The sequence below is a fragment of the Tursiops truncatus genome, chromosome 8, assembly GCF_011762595.2.
Source record: "Tursiops truncatus isolate mTurTru1 chromosome 8, mTurTru1.mat.Y, whole genome shotgun sequence".
NCBI classification, from domain to species: Eukaryota; Metazoa; Chordata; class Mammalia; order Artiodactyla; family Delphinidae; genus Tursiops; species Tursiops truncatus.
In genome coordinates, this window is record NC_047041.1 from 47,347,874 (window position 1) to 47,372,235 (window position 24,362).

The 24,362-nt window shown below is 40.1% G+C and overlaps 1 protein-coding gene across 1 annotated transcript in view; it reads left to right on the top strand.

Moving 5' to 3' along the window:
• Nucleotides 1-24,362, top strand: part of DLG2 (discs large MAGUK scaffold protein 2) — a 2,041,254-nt gene that overhangs the window by 992,428 nt on the left and 1,024,464 nt on the right. Inside the window, exon 5 of the mRNA XM_073808350.1 lies at nucleotides 19,558-19,719. Coding sequence (XP_073664451.1) covers nucleotides 19,558-19,719 — 162 coding nt within the window. The remainder of the gene's footprint in view (nucleotides 1-19,557; nucleotides 19,720-24,362) is intronic.

Genomic DNA, 24,362 nt, shown 5'->3' on the forward strand with positions numbered 1-24,362 from the left:
CTATATAAATAGACTAATTACATATTGGAGTTTAAACCAAGAGTATTGAAAAGCACAAAAGAGAAAACATTGGCTTCCTGGATAGACTTCATAGACAAGAAAACATTTAAACTGAGTCTTAAAAGAGAGATGGCAACATGACAGCCCTCAGGCTATTACCAGCCCCTTGTTGAGATAAGTTTGGTAGCGTCTGGCATCATGAAGTCCACAGGGCAGAGTCTCATCTGTGACAGGAGGTTATCTGATTCTTATTCACACAGTCGTTGTGAAAATAAGAAGTCATGCAAAGTATTTAGCATAGTGCCAAGAAGAGAGTAGGTGATCAGTAAAGGGAAACTATCATTTGTATCATTATCCAGACCTGTATGCATTGCTGGTTACTGGTACATACTCCAAATGTCCAGTATGCTTTTTCTTCATGGCTTTATTATGGCTATAATGAAGCAGTCATCTGTACATTTAATACCCACCTTCCCTACTAGACTGTGAACTCCATGGGGACAGAGGATCAAATTGTTTTGTTGATTATTATATTCCTAATATCTAGGAATAGCTAACAGAGTGCCTGGCTCAATAGAGATGCCTAATAAATATGTGTTAAAATAATATGTAGTGATCGGAAGATACTAGTAAGGAATGGATTATTATTAAGAAGATGCAGGATCAAATCATATAAAAAATGTGAGTACTCTAACTGCAGAATATCAATTTGTTAATTTCTTTCACAGCAAGGAAAGGCACCCAGAACTCTTAGAGGAGTAGGTGCTCCGTCTGGAACTCAGGTTCAGCATGGCCCTCATTTTCTTCTTTCAACCCTCCATTACTCTCATCCATAAATTGGCCTCAAAGTAAACAGTCCATGGACGGCCAGGGAAAATAATGCGATTTCTCTGGTGCTTTTGGCACCAAGCTGTAGATTTAATTCATTTTAACCTCCCCACAGCCCTTAAAACTATAAGAACACCCCTCTCCTCCTTCAACCAATCTGCCGAGTGTCATGGAAAGTTTAGAGGAGCCCTTTCAGATCCCCTGAGGCTTCATTACTTTCCAAAGCCATGATGAAGCATTATTCTGAATAGAATTAAGTTCTACTTCTTGCAATTAACAGCAGATGATGAAACTGCCTGCCAGTTCTGTTGCCTTTCAGCTGGGTGTTTTTCTCTTGCTTGGTCATTTGTAAAATGTGAGCCCTCCTAATGGGAACCTAGTTATTCACTTGAATTAATGAGTTTCAGCTGAATTAATAGTGCCCAGCACACTGTGGGTATTCAGTAATAGTCAACAGCAATTTATATGCTGACTTAACTTGCTCCATTTGAGAATGTTGGCTAAAATCAATATAATGTGGTTTTCCTACTAGATTTGACTTAAGGAAAAAAGATCAAGTTTCCAGATTTGGGACCCAGAATATATATAATCTTTAGCAGCTATTTCCTTTAAAGAATCTGAAAATTTTAGGCAAAAACTTTTAGGATGAACTTCTTTCTGTGTATTCCCAACAAATAGACAAGTTCCTCAAGCATACTAATATAAATCTTTGATACTTAGATTCTTACTCCTAGAAGAATATCTGGCACAGAGTAGGCCTTTATCAAAATAATAGCTAAAAATAAATAGGAGTGTGTCAGTGTGTCACAAGCAATACGTTAGGGCACAGCCTATTTCCTTCTATTCAGTCAGTGTTCCATCACCGTCGATATAATTAATTTTCAATTAAAATTGAATAAAAATTCTAGTATAAGTTAATACAGAGAGGAAATCTTCTAGGTCTAAACACAAGAAGATTAAATGCAAAATATCATTGATCAGGAAAGAGTTTATATTCACAGGACCAAAGAGATGAAGTTAGGTTTGGATTGCAGTGCAGCATATGGTACCTAGTGCCTTATGGTACATATTTGCCTGTTGAAGCTTTTAATTAGAAGGAATTACAGTTCCGCTGAGATCCTTACAGCAGCTCTGGACTGAGACCCTTAAGAAAATCAATATTATGTGTTTGTTAAATTGTAACCTTTGTGGAAAATCAATAATATGTTTGCTGAGAAAAATATTTGACATGTCAACTGAATTAATGGCAACTTCTCATGCCAGTGGCTAAACCCAATAATTTAATCACATTTATTAAGTGAACTACTTTACTATATCAGTATTCAAAACTGATTCACATGTGTACTCATTGCCTGGGTCTCTGCTTTCTGAGCTATGCCATCTCCCCTAGTCCTCCTGGCATAGCTCCTGATGGGCAGAAGCAGCATCTTGTTCACACCAGCTCAGTGTTTGTTTACTTTTAAATCATTTTAGTTTAATAAAAGAAAAATAATAATAGGTAGAAGTTCTAACAATGTAAACACTGTGTTAAGTACTAGACATACTGATGGAAAATATAAATCACTCAAAATTACAATATTCACCTTCATACAATGTTCATTCAGCAAGCTACTCAACATTCATTGAGACCTATCAGCTAGGTAGACATAGTGTAAGGCCCTAGAACAGAGTCAGAGAAAAATCTATCATTGTCTCCCTGTTGGTAAGTAACAAACATTTGGGGAGCGGTAGACAAAAAGGTAAAAATGTCAGAACACAGCAAGACAGCTGTAATGGTCATATAGAAAAACGTTTTAAGGGGCTTAGAGGAGTGATGGATCACTGCTGGAGGAGACCTTGACCCCTCCAGAAGGTGGTGTTGCAACTGAGACTCATATTTGAGTTTCAGTTGAATAGGTGGAAAAGAAATAGGAGAGTAGTCAAAGTCAACAGCCCTCACCATGCCATGGAAGTGTGAACAGCATGGTACAGATCTAGGAGGAATCTGGTGTAGCTAGGTCATGCCCTGAGGCTGGAATGTGCAGAGACAGAGAAAATAGTGTGGAGTGCGTTTGGAGTAAGGGAAGTGAGAACGCAAGTTCCAGACAGGTTATAGAAGGTCTTACATGTCAGTCAAGGAGTCTACAATGCACGCTGTAATTAAAGGGAATCAAATACGGATGTTAGCAGAGCAGCAACAGGTTCAGAGTTAAATTAAAAAAAAAAAAATAGTAAAAAAGACTTCTGATCACTCCTTTATAGAAGAAAGAAAGTGGTGAATACGAAAACATTACAATATGCAAGAATCATATGTAGTATATCCATAAAGAATCTACTGAGGAAAGAATTCTTGCTTTATAAACTTTCTGAGTCAAGTTCACTCAGATCTCAGCATTGTGCTTTAAATTTGAAGATGCTTAGCTTGCCACCTTGTGGCTGAAGGAAGATCCTGCACATAGGGGACGTTTAATCTAAGACATAGACCAACCCCAAACCAGTTAGCGAACTAAACAAGTGTATGTTCAAGTTTATCACAAGCACTTGAGATAAAGAGGAAGGAAAAAAAAAAAAGAAAGAAACTCAGAGAAAATATTAGTTATTACAAAAGCCAAAAATCTGAAAATGATCCTTGACTCCTTTTCTCTTTCACTCTCATATATAATGCCTCCTTAAACCCTGTTGATTCAGTTTCCGAATAGGTCTGATATCTGTCCTTGTTAGAAGTGTTTTTATTGATAATTTCAGGTTTTACTGAGAACACAGAATAATCGTAGCTGTTACATACTAATGGCAGGGTGCAAATTGGTATATTTCTGATGATAGATACAACCATTTTGGAACAATTTAGTTATCTAGGAAAACTGAAGATGCATATACTCTATCCAGAAATTCTCCTCCTAGCCATATGCCCTAATGAGATTCTTACATATGTATACCAAAAAAGTATACATGAATGTTATAGCCATGTTGTTATAATTGTGTTATTATTCCAGAAAGGAAAAAAAAAATAGTCTGAGTGCACTTTAGCAAGAAAATGGTGCATGTGGTGTCTCATACAATGACATACTGTACAAAATTTAAAGGAAATGAACTAGACCTATATATACCAACATGAATGAATTTCATAGTATTGCAGAAAAAGCTGCAATATGAAACTGCTTATTTAAAGTTTCAAAAAAGACAAAATCTACACATTTTTTAGGGATTCCATATTAGTCAAGGTCCTACCACAGAAACAAAACCAGTGTGTGTGTGTGTGTGTGTGTGTGTGTGTGTGTGTGTGTGTGTGTGTGTGTGGTGTGTGTCTGTGTGTGTATGTGTGTATTCAAGAATTTTTTTAGGGAATTGGCTCATGTGATTGTGGGGGATGACTAGTCTGAAATCCATAGGGCAGACTGACAGGATGGAAATTCTCAGGCAGGAGCTGCAGCAACAGTCCACAAATGAGATTTCTTCTTCTCAGAAATCTGTTTTGCTCGTAAATCCCTTCAACTGATTAGACCAGGCCCACCTAGGTTGAGGTTTATCTCTTTTCCTTAGAATCAATTTATTGTAAATGTTAACCATAGTTACAAAATTCCTTTAGAGCAACACCTAGATTAAATAATGGGGTACTATAGTTTAGCCAAGTTGACACGTAAAATTAACTTTCACAGACGCATATCTATGTAGTGAAACCACTGAGAAAATCAGGGAATTGTGAACACAGAATTTAACCGTGACTTTTGAGGAGAGGGAGATAGATACAACTGGGGATGGGTACCCAGCAGCTTCCACTGTGTTGAAAATACTCCACTTCTTAAAGCTGAGTGATAGATACAAGGGAGTTTATATTCTTTATAGCTTGTATGGCTGATACAAATTATTGTGTATTCATGAAAGACTTCAGAATGAATTTTCAATATGATTTTTATCAAAATACAAAATAATTATTTTCTAAGAATGTAGCAATTCCCCCTGTATAAGCTGAGGGGTTGGGCTCTCCCCTCTGCCCTTGTGTGCTTTGGCCATTTAGGATTGCTGCTATGACCCAAATCAGAAAGATGAGTCAGGAAGAAGAATGTCTAACCTGGAGTTAGGCCAATGCTCAGGTTTGTTAAAAACAATGAGGTCATTTTTGGTGGGAGACTCTGACACAATATCTAATACCCCAGGCAGAATAGATAACAGTTACTTCAAGTCCATCTGCTACCTTCAAGTCACAAAGAATTCAGAATGGTGGAATGGTAGACTGTGGGGGATGGAGTGGGCAAAGATGGAGAGGTAGGGAAAGGAAGGGTAGGGAAGTGGTAAGAATACGCTTGGAAAGAGAAGTAGGAGGCAAGTGCAATATTCTAGGGAGAGGAAACAGGGCCTGATGGGGCAAAGGGCAACGGAAATGAAAAAAGAGAAAAGAACAAGACTCCCTGCTGAAGTAGAATGCATTTAACCTGTATTAGACTTGTTCACTTGGTAAAATGACTAAATCCCTCCTACACGCTAGAGGGGTCCTGAGATGGCTACAAATATAGCATCACTACCTTCATCAGATTCATTTTGGCCTTGACCTTCATATCAAGTGTCATGTTCTGCCAACTGAATTACATTGATCTTACTCTGGAAGTCATGTGAAGAAAAGAAGCTGAAGGATTATCTTCATCTGTGGAGTTTTGTATTTGGGCGACCACAGAAATGGCAGTATCATCAACTAGGTTATTTCTATTTATACTTTCTCTCAATGGTATTCTATGTCTCCGCAAGGATAAAGGGAAACTTCCAGACCTTGACTTTTTTTTTAATTAAAAAAATTTTTTTTTTTTGGCCGTGCTGCACTGTTTGTGGGCTATTACTTCCCCCACCAGGAATCGAACCCGGGCCCTCGGCAGTGAAAGTGTAGAGTCTTAACCACTAGACCGCCAGGGAATTCCCCAGACCTTGACTTTTAAAGCAAAGAACCAAAGTATCTACCATACACAGAAGAAATACTTGAGGGCTTCCCTGGTGGCGCAGCGGTTGAGTGTCTGCCTGCCGATACAGGGGACTGGGTTCGTGCCCTGGTCTGGGAGGATCCCACATGCCACGGAGCGGCTAGGCCCGTGAGCCATGGCCGCTGAGCCTGCGCATCCGGAGCCTGTGATCCGCAACGGGCGAGGCCACAACAGTGAGAGGCCCGCGTACCGCAAAAAAAAAAAAAAAAGAAATACTTGAGTCAGAGTTCTCTGCTAGTTGTATGAACTAGTTACTTAATACCTAATTTCTCTCTGCCTCTAATTTCTCATCTGTAAAATGAGGGAAATAAAAGAGTAACTAATATAAGTTTGTTGTAAGGATTAAATAAATAAATACCTGTAAAGCATCAATATATACACATGCTATCTTGTAGCCAGTCATCTGAAAGGTGGTACTGTCAGTTCTCAGTAGGGCATCAGGACAAGCAAATGAGAAAACTTTCTAGGTTTTCTTGATTTGGGGCTTACATCTTAAGGTTGTAATAAGCACAAAACAACATTCTACAATTGTGTATTCAATTGTATATTTAAATAACCTAGATTAAGTATAGAAATGACTTCCCAAGGGAAGCATATCTTATTTGGAGATTAAACCACCATAACCAAGCATGGATTATGAAACAACTTTATTTGAGGAAATATTAATATTTTTATGACAGTATCTGGTTGCCAAATAATCCTCTTTGACTGGAACCCACTGCCAAAGAGGCCAGAGTCAAGGCCACACCTTTTGTCTTTGATCTTTCACCTGTTCCATGTTCCAGTGTCACTAAGAGCAGCTTGTCATGAGGGGCTTGGGGACAAAGGCAGCTGGATAAGAACAGCTGGATGGATCAATCCCACTTGGGCCACCACCAGAGACAATTTGGACTGGTTGCCCACTTAGACCACCTGGCATCTTTCCATGGAGAACACACCTGTTCATGCTTGCTTTTGGGTAAAGGAAGCATGATGAGGGGCAAAAAGAAAAGAGAGAATTCAGGAAAAGTGCTATATTACTTAATGTAACTAAAATTTAAGAGGTCATATATTTTTTTACTACTGTATTCCCAGCACTTAGAATTTAGTGATTAGTTTATAAGGTGCTTGATAAATAGTTTGTTGAGTGAATGGGTGATGATGCGTCTTATTAGGAAGGGATTTTACTCTCTCTGGTGTCAAAGAGGAAGCACGTGCAGACAGGCTGTCCAGGAAAACCCAGGAGCAGGCACACGGCCGGCCTGAAAGAATCCAGAAGAAGTTCTAGTTTCAGGTGGGCAAGTGAACTAGTCTCGGGAAGTCAGATATGGATGGAAGCGTTGGGCAGGTGCCAATTCCACAGCAGGTTCTAAGGTCCAGAACCTCAAATAGGTCAGAAGGGGAGTGAGAGTGGGCAGTGGTAGCACGTTCAGCACCTGTGTCTGAGACTGTTTTCTCTCTGCCTGCTGGATGGAGATGATACTCATGGACAGAGGAGGCCAGGAGCCTTGCCCCAGGTGGAAACATTGAAAGGGTAAGATGTCCTCACATACAGAAGAGAAGCTGAATCTTGGAGCATGGGAGGCAAGGCCTTTGCAATTCAGTCGGCCTCCCTCAGGGGATTCGTGCTCATCTATAATGCTGCTGGGATGCTTGCGAAAGCATGGAGGAAACCAGTTCCCTATAAAGTGGTAAGGTTGAATTGAATAGGTACATGCGTGTGTGTGCGTGTGTGTGTGTCTGTGTGTGTGTGTTGTGACCCTTCTGACGATACTTGAAATGATGAGCATGTGACACATACAGAAATAGGAAGAGGCTTAGATTTCCTGAGCATCAGTCAGGAGTCAGGCCCTATGCCAAGACATTTATGCATATTATCTCATCAATTTCGCATAGCAACACTGTTATGAGTATTATTAGCCCCATTTTACAAATGAGGAATCTGAGTTTCAGAGAGCTTCCACATTTGCCTGAAGCCGCATTGCCGATTAGTGACAGGAACAGAATTTAAACGCAGGAAACTGAGGTGCAGAGAGTTGGCGTCACTTGACTAAGCATTCTGCTGAAATAAACATTTCATCTTTTCTGGGCACCAGGCACCCTCAGCGGAACACAGCAGTGAATGACTCTCACAGATGCTGCAGCTGTGGCACAGCTGGTGGATTGAGTCAGACAGTGACAGCCCACAGGATCTTACTGCCACGGCTTGAATCCAGTGGCAATTATCCCTGGAGCATTACTCAGACAGTATTTGAAGTTGTGATTCAAATGGACACACTAATTGTTGAGTTTGTTCCCAAATCATTGCTTTGGTTTCTTGGGAACAAAGCAATTTGACTTCAAGCTTTCTTCCTTCCCAGCTCCTCCTACTTCATTTGTCAGCTGCCAGTCATCCTGGCATCCTTCAGCCAAAGTTAGCTCAACCAAATCTGTATAAACCGTTTCCAGGGCTGGAGAATTTTCCCTCACCATAAAGCTGGAAGTCCACTGGACCTTCTCCATTACAACAAAGCAAATACTTGATCATCTCTTACATATTCTGTTTTGTTCATTGTTTTTATTCTCGAAGTAAGACATGTAGCTCAAAGAATGAAATTAATGATTACCCAGAGACAACCACTGTCAGCGTAGCGTGCATGCTTCCAGAGTTCTTCCCTGCCTTGCATACACTTTAATATATTCTACTGTGCTTATCAAGGTTGGTACACTCGTCTTTGTGCCAAGCTGCTGGCCTGGGGTTTAGAGCGTCTCAGGTAAAATTACTTGGGGTGGCCTCATTGATGTGTTGTGCTTCCTTAGTTGCTCTAACGCAATGCTGGCAGACTAGGGGAGAAGAGAGAGGTCCCTCAGTTCCTGTCTTGCATATTATAATTTTTCCTCCTCTCATCTCCTTGCTCCAGAAAGCCACCAGCCAACACTCCTTCCCACGTGTCTCACACCCAAAACTTGAACAATTCAGTTTAACTGAAACCTACCCCACTTCACTACCTGTGCGACACAGTGAACCAGTTTCTCATTTTATTACTCAAAATCTGACAGGGTGATGTTCCATAATCAGATCTCCTATAGCCTCCAGACAGGTTTCTTGAGTACATGCTATTTTTAGAATGTGCTAGGCGTGGTGGAATACACAAGAGTCCTAGGAATTTACATCTCCACAGGGTGGAGTTCAGTTCAGAAACATTTCTTAGGCACCTCAGGGTCCCAGGCAGAATATTTGCTGCCGATGTTACAATAATGAATGAAGAAGTCTTTATGCTCCCATGAGAAAAGCAGATGCATACATGCTTTTTTTCCAGAAAAGAGGGATTCTCAGGGTATCAGTTATGTGAGCACAGGAAAAAGGCACAGCCAAACCTGTGTGTCCAGGGAAAGCATCTCTGAAGAAATCATACATGAGCTAAATTTTAAGATTGAGCAATAGCCAGGTGAGAGACAGTTGGGAAGGTTATTAGAGGAAGAGAAGACATCAAGAACAAAGCATAGGGAGGGGATTTGTCTTTCTTGTTCACTGTTGCATCCCTAGCACTTACAATATCTGGCACATAGTAGGTGCTCAAGAAATTCTTTTTTTAAAAAACAGTGTTATTGGGCTTCCCTAGTGGCGCAGTGGTTGGGAGTCCGCCTGCCGATGCAGGGGACGCGGGTTCGTGCCCCGGTCCGGAAAGATCCCACATGCCGCGGAGCAGCTAGGCCCCTGAGCCATGGCCGCTGAGCCTGCGCGTCCGGAGCCTGTGCTCCGCAACGGGAGGGGCCGCAGCAGTGAGAGACCCGCGTACCAAAAAAAAAAAAAACAAAAAAAAACGGTTTTATTAGCTACAGTCACCATTGCTGTACACTACATCCCCATGGCTTATTTATTTTATAACTAGTAATAAATTCTTGTTAAGTGAGAGGAGAGAGCAGAAATAGGAGTTGGAATGGTCAGAGCAGACTGAGTTGAGTGGAGATGGTTTAGGAAAGCCTGGAAGGTTTTCAAGCTTTCAAGATGACATAAAAGAAGGTTGAAACGTCCTTCGTGGGGTCAGGAGAGCTGCGAGATTGGAGCACAGGTTAGAGTAGTGTGAAAAGTTGTAATTGTATGCTTTGAAGAAATGGAAAGCAAAAAAATAAATTAAATAAAACTATATTTTTTTCCTTCAGTTAGTTATATTTTGTATTTCTAAAGTCTAACAGACAGCACTAACAGTCTGAAGAGTTCACTCTTAGGCACCAGTTTTTGTGATGCTAGACCCGCAAAGTGCAAAACTTGACAGTTCCGGAAAGGAGAGCATTAGGGTTGATCGAGCAGCTACTATGTGCTAGTGATACAGTGTCTCATCCAATGCTCATATTTCTACGAGGTTGATCCTGTAATTCCCAGTTTATAGCTTCAGTCACCTGAAGATCAGAGATACCAGCAACTTGACAAATGATGCAAGATTTGAGCCCGTATTTCTAATGCCAGAATTCATTCACATTCCGCTGTATTGGGCTGCCTTTTGGACTCAGCTGGCTATGTCGGTTTGAAACCCAGCTTTGCCATTTGTTTAACGCTTTGGAGACTCTCTGATCCTGTTTTCTCATTTGGAAATCAAAGTGATAATACCTTCTTTTTCCAATTCTTAAGAGAATTACTTGAGACAATGTTTCTGACAGTGCTTTGTAAGTTGTAAATAGCAACCCGCATGTGTGACATCTTATACAAATTCATTTTACAATTCCACACCCATTATTTTCCCAGATCATAGGTCTGTGGTCCCATTCTGACTTTTCCAGAGACCTTCAGCTGTCTAATCCTACAGTGACCTCTCCTGGGTGAGCCTGGCCTTCCCTGGGTCTCGGGCCTCACTCTTGAGTTTTAGGAGGGCAAGCTTGCCAAGCTCCATTTTCTGCAGCTTCAGTTAACAGATGGAGGGCAGCACTGAGCTAAAGTCTCCTCATGATTATTTAAATCATCAGTTCTTTAAAAAGGATCTTAAGATTCATTAAATATTCATGAAAGCATTCTTCCTGGCAGCTCCCTCATTGTAGGTACTTACAGAGGGTTTAAAATATCTGACATTGCTTGGAAGCACACACAGCTCTGTCAGTTGCAAGCAGAGAGCTGATTTGTAATTTAATTAACATCCTGGCTTGTCCTGTTCTTTGTGGCAAAAAGTGGGAAAGTATTTCCTTTCATTTGTGAGTTTTGTTTGAAAAAAATTCAAATGGAGCACCTGGGAGTGCTTTTCATCCCTCACATCTGTCCTGTTACTTACATCCTGCTGCCTCTTCGAAAAATTCCTATTTCAAATGTCCTTTGGGCCAGCTGTATTGCCGATTGTGGGTCTTTTTTTTTTTTTTTTTTAAGGATAACTTCACTTGGGGAAGATCTGTGTGCAATCAGCCAGCAGTGAGCTTTGACACACTTTTATTAACTGTTTTGAGTAGTGGATTTTGGAGAGAAGTTTGGCCACAGGCTACTATTTGTTCAATGAATGTTGAGAACCTGCCATGTAGCAGGCACTAGAGGTCAGTAGTGAACCAAGCAGGCAGGATCCCAGACCCCGGCAGAGGTTTCAATTTAGTGGGGGAGGCAGACATTAAGCAAATGATCACAGAAATAAATGTAAAATAAAAATGCGACGAGTTTTATGAAAAATGAACACACGGTACCCTGAAATCCTGAGAGGCAGGGAGCAGTGAGATACGGGGAGGAGAATCCCCTAATCTGAGAAGCCAGGAGGGTTCCTTGAGGAAGTAAAGGGGGAAATTAGGTATTTCTGTCTGGCCCTTCCTCCTCCCATTTTCCTCCTCTCTAAAGCCCTCTCCTCCAGATTTGCAACGTGCCTGCTACTGTTCTGGAGGAATAGATTGGGATAGTGGACAAAAAGGATGGAAAGGGGAAAGAGAACCCTGCGCTAGCCAAAATAACAGAGAATTTATTTCAAATCAAAGAAATGAATATAAATACTCATCTGATCACTGCATTAACCATTCTTTTATCTTCTCTTGTTTCTTTTATCCATGTTTTCCCTCCAGAAAGGGAGGCAGTGGGTTAGAGAGAGGATGCCGTAGGTGTGGCAGTGGAGGTGGGTCACAGGTCACAGATAGGCTAAGACATCATGCAAAAAGGAAGCAGCTGGAAAAGAGAACTGGCTGGCTACATACTGCCCGAGTCTCTGGTAAATAAAATTCCGGTAAAGGAATAGCGAAGTATTTAAACAAAATATTTTCCTCAAAATAAGATGGTGGCTGGCAGGGCCTGGATGAGAATAGCCTGTTTTGAAAGTTAAACGTATACAGTCTTGAGAGGAAGTGAAAACCCTTCATTTCCATGTAATTCATTTTTCAAGACTGCTTTCCGGCCTCTTTGGGTTTTTCCTGTTTTCTGAGCTGCATTCACTTCTTTCTTAGGGATCATCACTCTTTGCAAGTCTGTTATTTATTTTCAACTTTCTAAGTGACTTCATGCTTCTCCTAAAGTCTGTGCTTCTCTTCTGCCAAAGCACATTTTTAAAACTGAGAGACTTCCTTCCAGCGGCAGCATTGTCAGCCGGCTCCATTGGACACACTCTCTGTGGCCATTGTTCTGACCTGACACTCTGCGGGAGACAGAGAGAGATGGCAGGGACTCCTGGCCTCAAAGAACTTAGATTCCAGAGGGGGAGATAAGACTTGACGCAGAAAATGCTATTTGTTGCTATAGTAACAGAAGCCGAGGAACTAAGAGGTTTTGAGCATTTCCTCAATGTCAGGCTTTGTGGAAGAAACTGTAATCCTTCCTTAATTTTGTACCTGCTGTATAGTGTTGCTGTAAGTCTTAAATGGGATATTTTCTATAACACTGTTAGAAAAGCGGACAACATCCACTAACTGTTAGGCATTATAATATTACTTACTCTTCAAGAGCACCAAACATATTCCGGTTCTCAGAGTTTGATTTGTTTCTCTGTCTCATCAGAACAGTGCCAACTCCTGCTGCAAGGGGGAAGCAGAGCACTTTTTATGCAGAAGCAGAGATAGATTCAGATTTTTATTTATGAGGCCTTGAAAGATTTGTGACTTCTCCCTCAGCTGGTCTACACTGTGCCCATGGTGCAGCACCATCTTCCGGACTGTGCAGAACATCCAATGGTGGATCAGATGCATGTAGGCGCCTGCGTTTGAATCCTGGGTAACTTAGGACGGTTCTGATTCATACAGGCATCAACAGAATGTGGTGAGCAGAATCTGGTTGAATTTCCCAGTCTTTGGCCATCCACATGGAGGTCCTGTGGTAGAAAAGGAGTACCGGTATGATTACTTGCAGGTTCAGCTGGGAGGGCTTTTTGGTCAAATTTATTGCTCAAATGATTTAAGTTTAGTTCAGTTAAAGTCACATTCGTTGGTCTCTTACTATGTATCTTACTATGGGGCACTGGAGATTGAGGTGAATATGACTCCATCTCTGCTCAGAGGCTCTCATGGGCTAGTAGGAGAGATGGGCACACAGATCATTGTGGTAGAGAGTTGTTGCTATTCAATAACGGGAATCCATGCAGAACACTCTGGGAGCGTAAAGAAAGGACATCCTTTTAACCTTAGCAGTCAGAGAATGCTTCCAAGAGGTGATGACACCAATCTGATTATCAAGGACCTGAAAATGTTTGCCTGATGAAGGAGCCCCAGGGGTAGAGGCTAAACTTCAGAAGGGGGAAAAGGGATAGGATTCCAAAGTCAGGGACAAAATGATCTGTGACAGGGGACGTGAATAATAACCAGTCTTCCCTGTCCTGAGCACTTCTGCCTCACTCCTCTTAGAGCCGGGAGAGAAGATATAATCTGTTTACAAAAGTTCTGTTGCTCCAGAGTCCCCTCCAAAGGACCAGGCTGAGGAGAGGAAAAGAAGAAGACACAGGTTTCAAAACAGAGGCCTTCCTCAATGGCCCTCCTTTTACAGGCAATGCAGAAACCCTCAAAGATGCCCAGTATGGCATCAGTACCTAAGAGACAAGCCCTGGAAATGAGAGAGGACTCAGAATTGCCCAGAAAATTAGAGCTGATTCTTAAATCAGGGTATTTATAAACAACTCTGTGGAGTTGTTTAATCTCCCTTGTTAGATGACTCTTGAAGATTTCCTAAGAATTATGTTTCCTGAAGATAAAGTTAGTCTCTTAAGATCTTTGAGTCCTGATTAGTTTAGAAGAATATTTAAGTGCTCTAGCTCTAGAGTCAAACTTGTGTTTGAATCCTGGTTTGCCACTCACCAGGTATGTAAGCTTGGAGAAACCTGCCTAACTAACCAAGCCTCAGGAGAGGATGATGAGAACACCTATCTCACAGGTGTGATGATGTGTATAAAGCATTTAGCATAGTTCCTGGCACATTAACTGCTATTATTATTGGTTTTAATATTACTATTAGTGTTAGGATTAGTATTTCTGTTAATAGTGTTAATATTAATAGTAGTCTTAGTATTACCAAAAAAATCATTTTTGGTCCAGCCGAAATTGAATCCAAGCAGAGAGATTTTACTAAACCACATCAGGGTGATTCCTCTGGAGGCTCATGTTTCAGTTAAATATGGTACTTCTCACTGGTTCTTGTCGTCTTTTGCTTAGTCATCTCTTGGAGAAAACTGCAAAAATAAAGGAGGAGGAATACCTGGCTTTTACCAGGAAGAGTACTCTTTAGGTCTCTTGGATGGGCCCTATTGCCTACAATAGATAGCAGTCTGCTTTTCAGCCTTGTCTCCTGCCATGCTCCACCTCGCATCCCATTCTTAAACATCAGTTCACCAGAAGCAGACCTAAAATGGGTAGTAGTGTATATATGATTTCTGGAAGGCAGTTCCCAAGAAAGGCCCTTAAAGGAGTAAGGAAAGCACCAAGGAGTTCTGCAAGAATGTAGGCCCAGGGGCGGTCTAGCTTCAGACTGATGCTATCAGGTGCTTTGGAGGGTAATTTGCAGGGCATTTTGTTTCAGTTTGAGGGGTGGGATTTGGGGTTTCTAGTATAACTCCCAGACACATCTAAGTGAGGAGGCTTTAATCACGCAAGGACAATCTTACTGTGAAGTATGCAGATGTGGGCCTTAAATGCATAGAAGGGATTTCCGTGGATTGGGGCGGGGGCAATAGCATCTGCTACAATCTACTTCAAGACCTCCCTATTCCCTCAGAACATCATCCCCTCTTATTACTTATCTCCTCTGCATATATTGTTGTCTTTGCTTAGAATTTCCCTTACCTCCTTCTGTTATCTTTCTAGATCCTATTGCAAACTTGAAAGCCTCAGACAGAGTTGGTGATGACCCATTTCTGCTCCCACAAAACTCAGTTTATGCTTAGTCATTACCACTATGCATTGTGACTTACCTGCCCATATGTATACTCACTTAATAATTTATGGTCTTCTTAAGGTCAAGAACTGGTTCATATTCAGTTGGTATTCTTAGCATATATTACTGAAAGGAAAGATGTGGTGAGAGATATATAATACTTAAGAATCTGGTGACCTTTAAGATTGTGTCAAGCCAATGATGCGGTTGTTTTCTTTTGCTTAAACCTGAGTTCATGTTTCACGCAATGAAAGAGGTTGCATCCAGCAGCCAAGATAACTTTGTAGCTTGAGCAAGTTATACCCATTTCATCCATTTGTTCAACTGTCACTCATAACTTTATTCAATGAATAGTTATTGAGCATATGTGCCAGGCACTTGGCTAAGGACTGGAGGTACAAGGATAAACAAGACCAAATGACCCCAGTTCTCACAAAACCTTATAGTTCACTGTAAAAACTCAAAATATACACAATCATATAGCATGATAAAAGTTGTGATTTGGGGAGTATATAGGGAGTATGGGAACACCCACAAACCTCAGATTTGCAGTTCATGAAAGCTTCCCAGAAAAGGTAATGTCAGAATTGAGGCCAGAGGACCAATGTATGTTAAAATGAACAATTTTTACTAATAAAGCATTAATTGAGCATCAAGGTTGATTTTAGAGTCTAATTGAAGCCTCTATCAGTCTTCAAAATGGGTTATAATTTTATGAAAATAAGTAATTTATGTAAGTTCTTTGAGATACCATGTAAGTTTATTATCTGTGTCCTGATAGTTATTTCTGCAAACAATTCAGTGAGATGTCTATTTTTTTTATTTTATTTTATTTATTTATTTTAAATATTTATTTTGCGGTACGCAGGCCTCTCACTGCTGTGGCCTCTCCCGTTGCGGAGCACAGGCTCCGGATGCACAGGCTCAGCGGCCATGGCTCACGGACCCAGCCGCTCTGCGGCATGTGGGATCTTCCCGGACCAGGGCACGAACCCGTGTCCCCTGCATCGGCAGGCAGACTCTCAACCACTGCGCCACCAGGGAAGCCGAGATGTCTATTTTTAATGAATGAAATCTTTCTCTAAACCAGCTGAATCCTACTGCGGGAATCTTTGAGGAGCTTCCGTAATCATTTTAACTTTGCAAAATTTTACTTTTGGTGCTCTTGGGTCTTTATGTTTTAGAACACAAGCACTTCCTGACTGTTATGAGTGACATGAATATGGCTTTACATATGTTAAATTTTAAAAAACTTAAAAGAATTCCTCAAAAAACTAAAAATGGAATTACCATATGATCTAGCAATTCCACTTCTGGGTATCGATCCTAAAGAATTGAAAGCATAGTTCCAAAGACATTTTTGTACGTACATGTTCATAGCAGCATTATGTACAATAGCCAAGAGGTAGAAGCCATCAACTGCCCATCTACAGATGAATGAATAAGCAAAATATGGTATATACATAAAATGGGATATTATTCAGCCTTAAAAAGAAGGAAATCCTGTCACATGCTACAATATGGAGGAACCTTGAAGGCATTATGAAACAAGCCAGTCGTGAGAAGCAAATACTGTATGATTCCAGTGACATAAGGTATCTAGAATAGTCAAATTCATAGAAATAGAAAGTAGAATGGTGGTTACCAGGGGCTGGAGAAGGGGAAAAATGGGCAGTTGTTTAATGGGTATATAGAGTTTCAGTTTTGCAAGGTGAAAAGATTCTGACGATTGGTTACACATCAGTGTGAATATACTTAATATTACTGAACTGTACACTTAAAAATGGTTCAGATGGTAAATTTTATGTTATACATATTTAACATTTAAAAAAAATCTTTATATTTATTCCATAACCCTGAGGTATATATTTATATTTATAAAAATATATATATTTATATAAATATATATATTTATATAAATATATATATTTATATTTATATAAATATATATATTTATATAAATATATATATTTATATTTATATAAATATATATATTTATATTTATATAAATAGGTTTATAGGTTTATATTTATTCCATAACCCTGAGGTAAGAGTGGTGAGATAAAAGAGTTTAGAAGTAGTGGGGACTCAGCTCATGTAGTGGTGTTGGGAGGTGGCTTATGGCAGGATAAGGAAGCTGAAGGTTTGTCACGTGGGCAGTGGGAGCCACTGAAGGGTTTTGAAGAGAAGGACTCTGTCAGTTTGAGATCCAGAACGCCAGCTCCCTGGCATGTCATACAGGATGGATGGGAAAGGGGCAATCTCAGCAGCAGTCTAACCAGTCCAGAGGCTGTTGCTGTGGTCCAGCTGAGAGCTGAAAACCTGAACGTGGGCAGTGGTTAGTGGAGGTGGTGGGGGATGAGGATGGGGTAGACTCAAGAACTATTTAAGATATAAATTAGGCAGACTCAGTGATTTAGTAAATTGACAGATGGTAGGGGGTGGTGAAAGAGAGGATGGAGTCTCACTGACTCCTACTTATCTGGCTCGGGTGATTGCATAGATGGTAGTGCCTCCCTGAGAGAAAATTCAAGAGGGGGAGGAGATGTGGAGGGCAGATGGGCTGAAAGCCAGAGACACTAAAATGGGCATATGTATGACATTAGTCCACTTCCAGTGAACAACACATAACGGATCAAGTATGAATGTTAAACTGGATTCATGTTTCTGAGGCAGATTACCTTCCCAAATTATTCATAGAGTTAGGAAAATGAAAGTATGGTATTTTGTACTTCACGGAAATGTTCTGACCTCCATGAAGGTTGTTGTGTGTTCTCCATGAAGTGTTTTATACCAAGCTGCTGATTCTGTTATCAGGCTTGGGCTTCATCGCCTTATGTGAGTAGAGGAGGGGATGATGAGAGTAGAAAGAGGATTCAGATTCAAATTATCTGGACAGCATCCCAGCTCTAAGGACCACTAGTTAGGGGACCCTAGACAAGTCTCTTAACCTCTCTAAATGTTAGTTTTCTCGTAAGTAAAATGGAGCATCATAGATAAGAGGAACTGTAGTGAAAGAAATAGATGAGCGTCTTTGCAAACTTCAGTCAAGATATTTTTAGCTGAAATTTTTGTTTTGAAACTAATATTAAGCTTGGAACATTGTAGAAAGCCTCCCTGGAAAATACAAGTAATGATAATCAACTTCTGAGTAAGAATGGACATCAGATTGAATTACCAACCCTGGGTGGTTCTTCTTGTTACTGTCAGTTTATGAGTCAGAGAACCGATGTCCAAGAAGTCATATTTTTCACCTAAAAATGAAAGAAACATAGGCATGATTTTGTTAAGAAGATGTGTTGTTAGTAACCTGATGTGATAAAAATAACTGTTGGTGATGATAATAAATGGGCAGTGGGATGAGGTTAGACATCACAGGTAAGCCCGAGGTAGTGTTATGACAGTGTTTGGACCATTGCCCCTAATATCCCTGTGCCATTCAAAGGGAACAAAGACAAAGCAAGGCAAACTAACATTTTATTAGCTGGGTTGGGGGTAGGATATAGAGTATTCCCTTTTTTCTTTCCCAAGTAGACCAGTAGCCTTGAAATAATGAGACTCTAATGGGACAGGTCTGAAGGAAAAGGGGTGAGAAGCAAAGAGAGACAGAAAAGAGGGAAACCCAGGCCAACGCTGAAGACGGAGGTTGGCCCATGGCCATGTCTACTCTCCCACTGACCATGCCTTGTCCTGACCCTTTTCCTTCTCTGCCAGCTTCCTTAGGTCTGCTTGGAAGACTCAAAGCACGGCCTTTGCCAGAGGATGCTCTTACTATTATAGGCATATAGAAGGAAGACGACAAAGAGGAAAAGGGACCAAGAGAGAAGGAACTATTATCTCTTTCCCCTCAGGGAATCATATCAATATAATATAGCCAGACCCTTTGCCTTGATTTTTAAGTCCTTTAAAAGAAAACTCCATCTTTGGAAATTGTGATCTTTTGTCCTGGAGTCCAACTAACCCAAATCAACACTCCTCTTCCTTGGATATGAAAGTAAGAAAGGATTGTCTTCCTTTAAAGCCAATACAAAAAATTCAGGTAGCAAAAATTTTCCCTTATTTCCTAGAGAACTTAAGGCTTAGACATAATCTGAATCAAAATTAGGTTTCCTGAATGATTGTATCAGAATTCTGTCTTCTCTCTCAGTACTTTTTCTTTTCCATCCTTGACCTAGAATTTTTAGCACATATTTAGCTACTCTGGTCATTTGGAGGGTTACCTCCTCACCTACTTAGGTAAACAGTCTCAGTCTTATTTGTTATCACCCTTCTGTATTTTATAAACAGAGATAGTGCATTATCAAGCAAAAACAAGCATTGGTTGGTATTGATGATTGGTTCAGTATTGCTTCCACTTGACTTGGTTAATGGTGACCCCCAAAAGAGACTGCAGCAAAGCCTGTTTGGTGATGTCAGCAATAGGTACACACTGTGTCCTGTCAATGAAATGAGAATGTGACGTTCAGAATTGTACCCTTTGCAAACGCTAATGCTTTTCTCTTTCTTGTCTTTTTTTCCTAGAAGTATCGCTATCAAGATGAGGACACTCCACATGATCATTCCTTACCTCGACTGACCCACGAAGTGAGAGGCCCTGAACTTGTGCATGTATCGGAAAAGAACCTGTCTCAAATAGAAAATGTCCATGGATACGTCTTGCAGTCACACATCTCTCCTCTGAAGGTCAGTTCTTTTGCTCTTAGAGCTGGCGGCAGTGACTGGTTTGCATTGCTAAGGGAGATGTTTGCTGGCCTTAAGTGAGGCTCTTTTAAAACGCTACAGTGAGGCATGGTTGCCAAAGGGTCTTTCTGTGGTTTGGAGGCTTACTGGGAATTCCTGACACAGGGAAGTTCTTACAGTTATTTGTTGAAATGTCTGGCAAATCCTTTTAGTTGTTGAGAATGGGCTAAGGAAAGAGCAAACAGTGAAAAACTAAAAGGGAAAATAAGCTGACCATGCATTTACAAAGTCCAGGAGGACATCAAGTTTTGTTCAGATCTATCTCTCCATCTTATTCTTGGCTCCAGATAAAACAAAGGAAGTAAATATAACATGATGACACCTAGTAATTGCCTTACCATGTAGACTAAAAAGGAAAATGTGTGAGTTGGTTCATCAACAGCTCTATTTTATATTTCTTTCTATGTGGTGTCATACTTTTCCAACATTTTCTACTTTTTTTCTTTAATTTAAAACAATTGCTTGATAAATGCTATTTTGACAAGAGGGACAATGAAATGAGAGTAAGGATTTTCTGTGTTCCTTGGGTGCAGTTTACTCTGTCTTTTGCTTTGCTGATGCTATGGATTTTGTGTCTTGGATAAAAGCTTATAAGTGTTGATTAAAGTCAAAAAAGGAAAAATGGAACTAGAGTCAGTGATGTAATAGAAGACAATTGAAATGTAAAACAAAACAAAACAAAAAACTACCAAATAACCCCTTGATATTGCTAAAAGAATTTTTCTTTTATTTTGTTAGCTACAACATTCACTTCACTAGCACTTTCATATAGCTGTGTTGCAATAAAAAATGTAGCCATGAAGGGTGACCTGATGCCTTCTGGGACCTTATTATACCTTCCAGAACAACAAAGAAAGGCTAAATTAGGTTTAATATAGCTCCAAAAGTTGGTATAGTTTAATACCCTGGCATCCTAAAACTGCATTATCAAGTAAACTAGTGCTAGTTACCACAAATTAGTTAGAATATTAGGCTAATTGTCAAATGCCAGTAAATATTTTATAATATGTAGAAATATGTAAATATTTTGCCGCTGGAATCCATGGTTCAATTCTTCCCAGAGTCTCTTTGGAAATCATTGACTGATGGATGGAAATAGGTATTTTTAGCCAGGAGAAGAGTAGATTAAAGGTTGGAGAACAGGAATTTACCTTCTTATACTTAGGGCTGTCATGTGGGAAACTCCATATTGGTGTGCAGAAGCAGAACCACTGTGCATAATTAACAGGAAGGTATATTTGGGATCATTATAAGACCACAACTTCTGACAGCTAGAACTACCCCCAGAAAGTACTACTTTGGGAAGCAGGAATTCCCTGTCCCTAGAAATCAGGCTTGCATGATGACCTGGCAGTGGTATGGTGGAAAGGACTCTTTTTTCAGCAGGAGAGCACACAAAATTATCTCTAAGTTCCAGTCTAACTCTAGGAATCAATGATTCTATCCTGTGGCCAGATGAATACCTTCCTGCTTTAAGGACCTTTCATCTTTGCAAACAATTGCTCATCCTTAATCTGTGCTGACCAGTGTAAACTGAGAAAGGGCAGAGCTGGGAGACTGGACTGCACAGAGAGTATTTACACTTCAGATGTTTTTCTTTCTAACCGGATGAAAGAATCCCTGTAAGAACCTCCACGAAGCCTCCCTTCCTTTTTGGCCTCCCAACTTGTCTTTCCCCGCTTCCTACCACTTCCTTTTTTAATCAGCTCTAGAGCATAGCTCCCAATGGCTTTAAGCTGAGAAGGACAATGGAGACTAGTCTAAAGCTAGCCTGGCAACAGTAAAAAACATGAACAAAATAATAAAAGCACTATCAGATCTTCATGTTGTATATTAAATTTTTAGCATATACTTGATAATATAATTATCTGAACATCTACAGTTTGGTGATTATACCATGTGTTATGCTACTCCGTGCCTCATTTGGAAAATGTCTATTAGAGTTGAAGGAAATTTTGCTTTTGCTGAAGATCATATCTCAAATATAAAGGGCTCTTTCCTATCTCTCCTTTATCCCTTGATTCTAGGAATCTCAGAGTTAAGTGTCTTCCACTTTGATGGCTTTTCCTTAGCTTAGGTTTTCTGTTTCTGTTGCTCCCTTCTATCTTATTTCTTACTATGTTCTTTAAAAAAAATTTTGGTTTTTATGTTTTTACTATAGTGATGTCTTTTATCAAAGGTTTCCCACATCTGCTTTAAAAGTAGCCACCTGTGAATAATAAATCTCTGATATGAAACATCAAGGTTAGTATAGGCTTTCCTTCCTTTTTGGAATCACCAGCTCAGTGGTGTGACCCCCCACACACACACACCAGTGTATTGTGAAGAGAATGGAAAGGTGACCTCATCCAGGACTTCTGCACCCAGGCTGTGAGGTAGCTATTTTGGGGCCGGGACTTTTCCCTCATGACCCTCTAGAGGTGTTGTTTGTGCTCAACAAGATACACTCTTAGATCGTCTTAATGGAGAGACTGTGTACCTTTCTTCTACCAGCAACAATGATAGAGATAAATGTGCACAATTTTTCCAGAAAAGAAAACACCCCAATGTGTTGAGTTTGCCAATTTCGTGGTGTAAACACACCCATCATTGCTGATTTCAGGCTACCAACCTGAAGCTACTGAATATATTTGCAAAGATGGGCACATGAGGCTCTCATGAGACAGGACAAGTTGGCCCAGCACAGCACTGCACTATCAGGCTCAAGCACGTGTATTTTTGTAGCAACAGGACACATTTCCTAATCAAGTTGTTAAGAGGTTATTATATTATCACAGTTCAAGTGTTTGGCAAACCTGCCATGATTAAAATCTAATGTGTTATTTTCTCATAAAGGAAGCCTATTAAAGTTATAGAAATGCTAAGAGGGTACAAATTCTCCATTAGACCTGGCATATTTTCAACGTTGTTGCTTCTTTGATCTGTCTGGTGCTCTTGGGTCAAGCATTAAAAGGGGGAAGAGTGAGGAGGCAGAACACACAATCATATAGCACTCCCTGAATCCTACTTAGAAGACAATGGGGTTCTCTAGTATTAATTAGGAACTTACATGTGGCATGCCTGAACAGAGTGTGAGATTGCTGGAGAACAGTTTAAATGTCACATTCAGCGGGCTCTGAACTATTAGCTGAGTAATCTCATTGTTGCAGGTTTGACAGTCATTTCTTCCATCACCGCATAGCACCTGAAACCTCAGTTCTAAGATTCATCTGCCTTTGGAGGACAACGGCTGCCTGGCTGATAGATGGGCTTGCTTAGCCTGTTTTCATTAGAGTGGCTTGGCCAGTGTGAAGTATGGGGTTGGAAGGAGAAATGCAATTTAGCGGTTTATTTTCCTTGCCTCCAGATGGGGATGCTTTCTCTTCAGATGCTACCTTAGAATCTTCCACAAAAGAAATTGGCCTGTAATAAAGGCCAGTTTAGATCAATTCAATAAGTATTAATTGACTCTCTACTAGGCGTATCATGATAGGTGGCGGGGAAACAAAGGGCAGTAAAACATTATTTTAAATATGCACATCATTTGCAAATATTTTCTCCCATTCTGAGGGTTGTCTTTTCCTCTTATTTATGGTTTCCTTTGCTGTGCAGAAGCCTTTAAGTTTCATTAGGTCCCATTTGTTTGTTTTTGTTTTTATTTCCATTGCTCTAGGAGGTGGGTCAAAAGGGATCTTGCTGTGATTTATGTCATAGAGTGTTCTGCCTATGTTTTCCTCTAAGAGTTTTATAGTGTCTGACCTTACATTTAGGTCTTTAATCCATTTTGAGTTTATTTTTGTGTATGGTGTCAGGGAGTATTCTAATTTCATTCTTTTACATGTAGCTGTCCAGTTTCCCCAGCACCACTTATTGAAGAGGCTGTCTTTTCTCCACTGTATATTCTTGCCTCCTTTCTCAAAAATGAGGTGACCATATGTGTGTGGGTTTATCACTGGGCTTTCTATCCCGTTCCATTGATCTATATTTCTGTGTTTGTGCCAGTACCATACTATCTTGATTACTGTATCTTTGTAGTATAGTCTGAAGTCCAGGAGCCTGATTCCTCCAGCTCTCTTTTTCTTTCTCAAGATTACTTTGGCTATTTGGGGTCTTCTGTGTTTCCATACAAATTGTGAATTTTTTTGTTCTAGTTCTGTGAAAAAATGCTATTGATAGTTTGATAGGGATTGCATTGAATCTGTAGATTGCTTTGGGTAGTATAGCCATTTTCACAATGTTGATTCTTCCAATCCAAGAACATGGTATATCTCTTCATCTGTTTGTATCATCTTTAATTTCTTTCATCAGTGTCTTATAGTTTTCTGCATACAGGTCTTTTGTCTCCTTAGGTAGGTTTATTCCTAGGTATTGTGCAAAGGAAGCAACTGACAAAGGATTTATCTCCAAAATTTACAAGCAGCTCATGCAGCTCAATATCAAAAAAAAAAAAAACAACCCAATCCAAAAATGGGCAGAAGACCTAAATAGACATTTCTCCAAAGAAGATATACAGATTGCCAACAAACACATAAAAGGATGCTCAACATCACTAATCATTAGAGAAATGCAAATCAAAACTACAATGAGCTGTCACCTCACACCAGTCA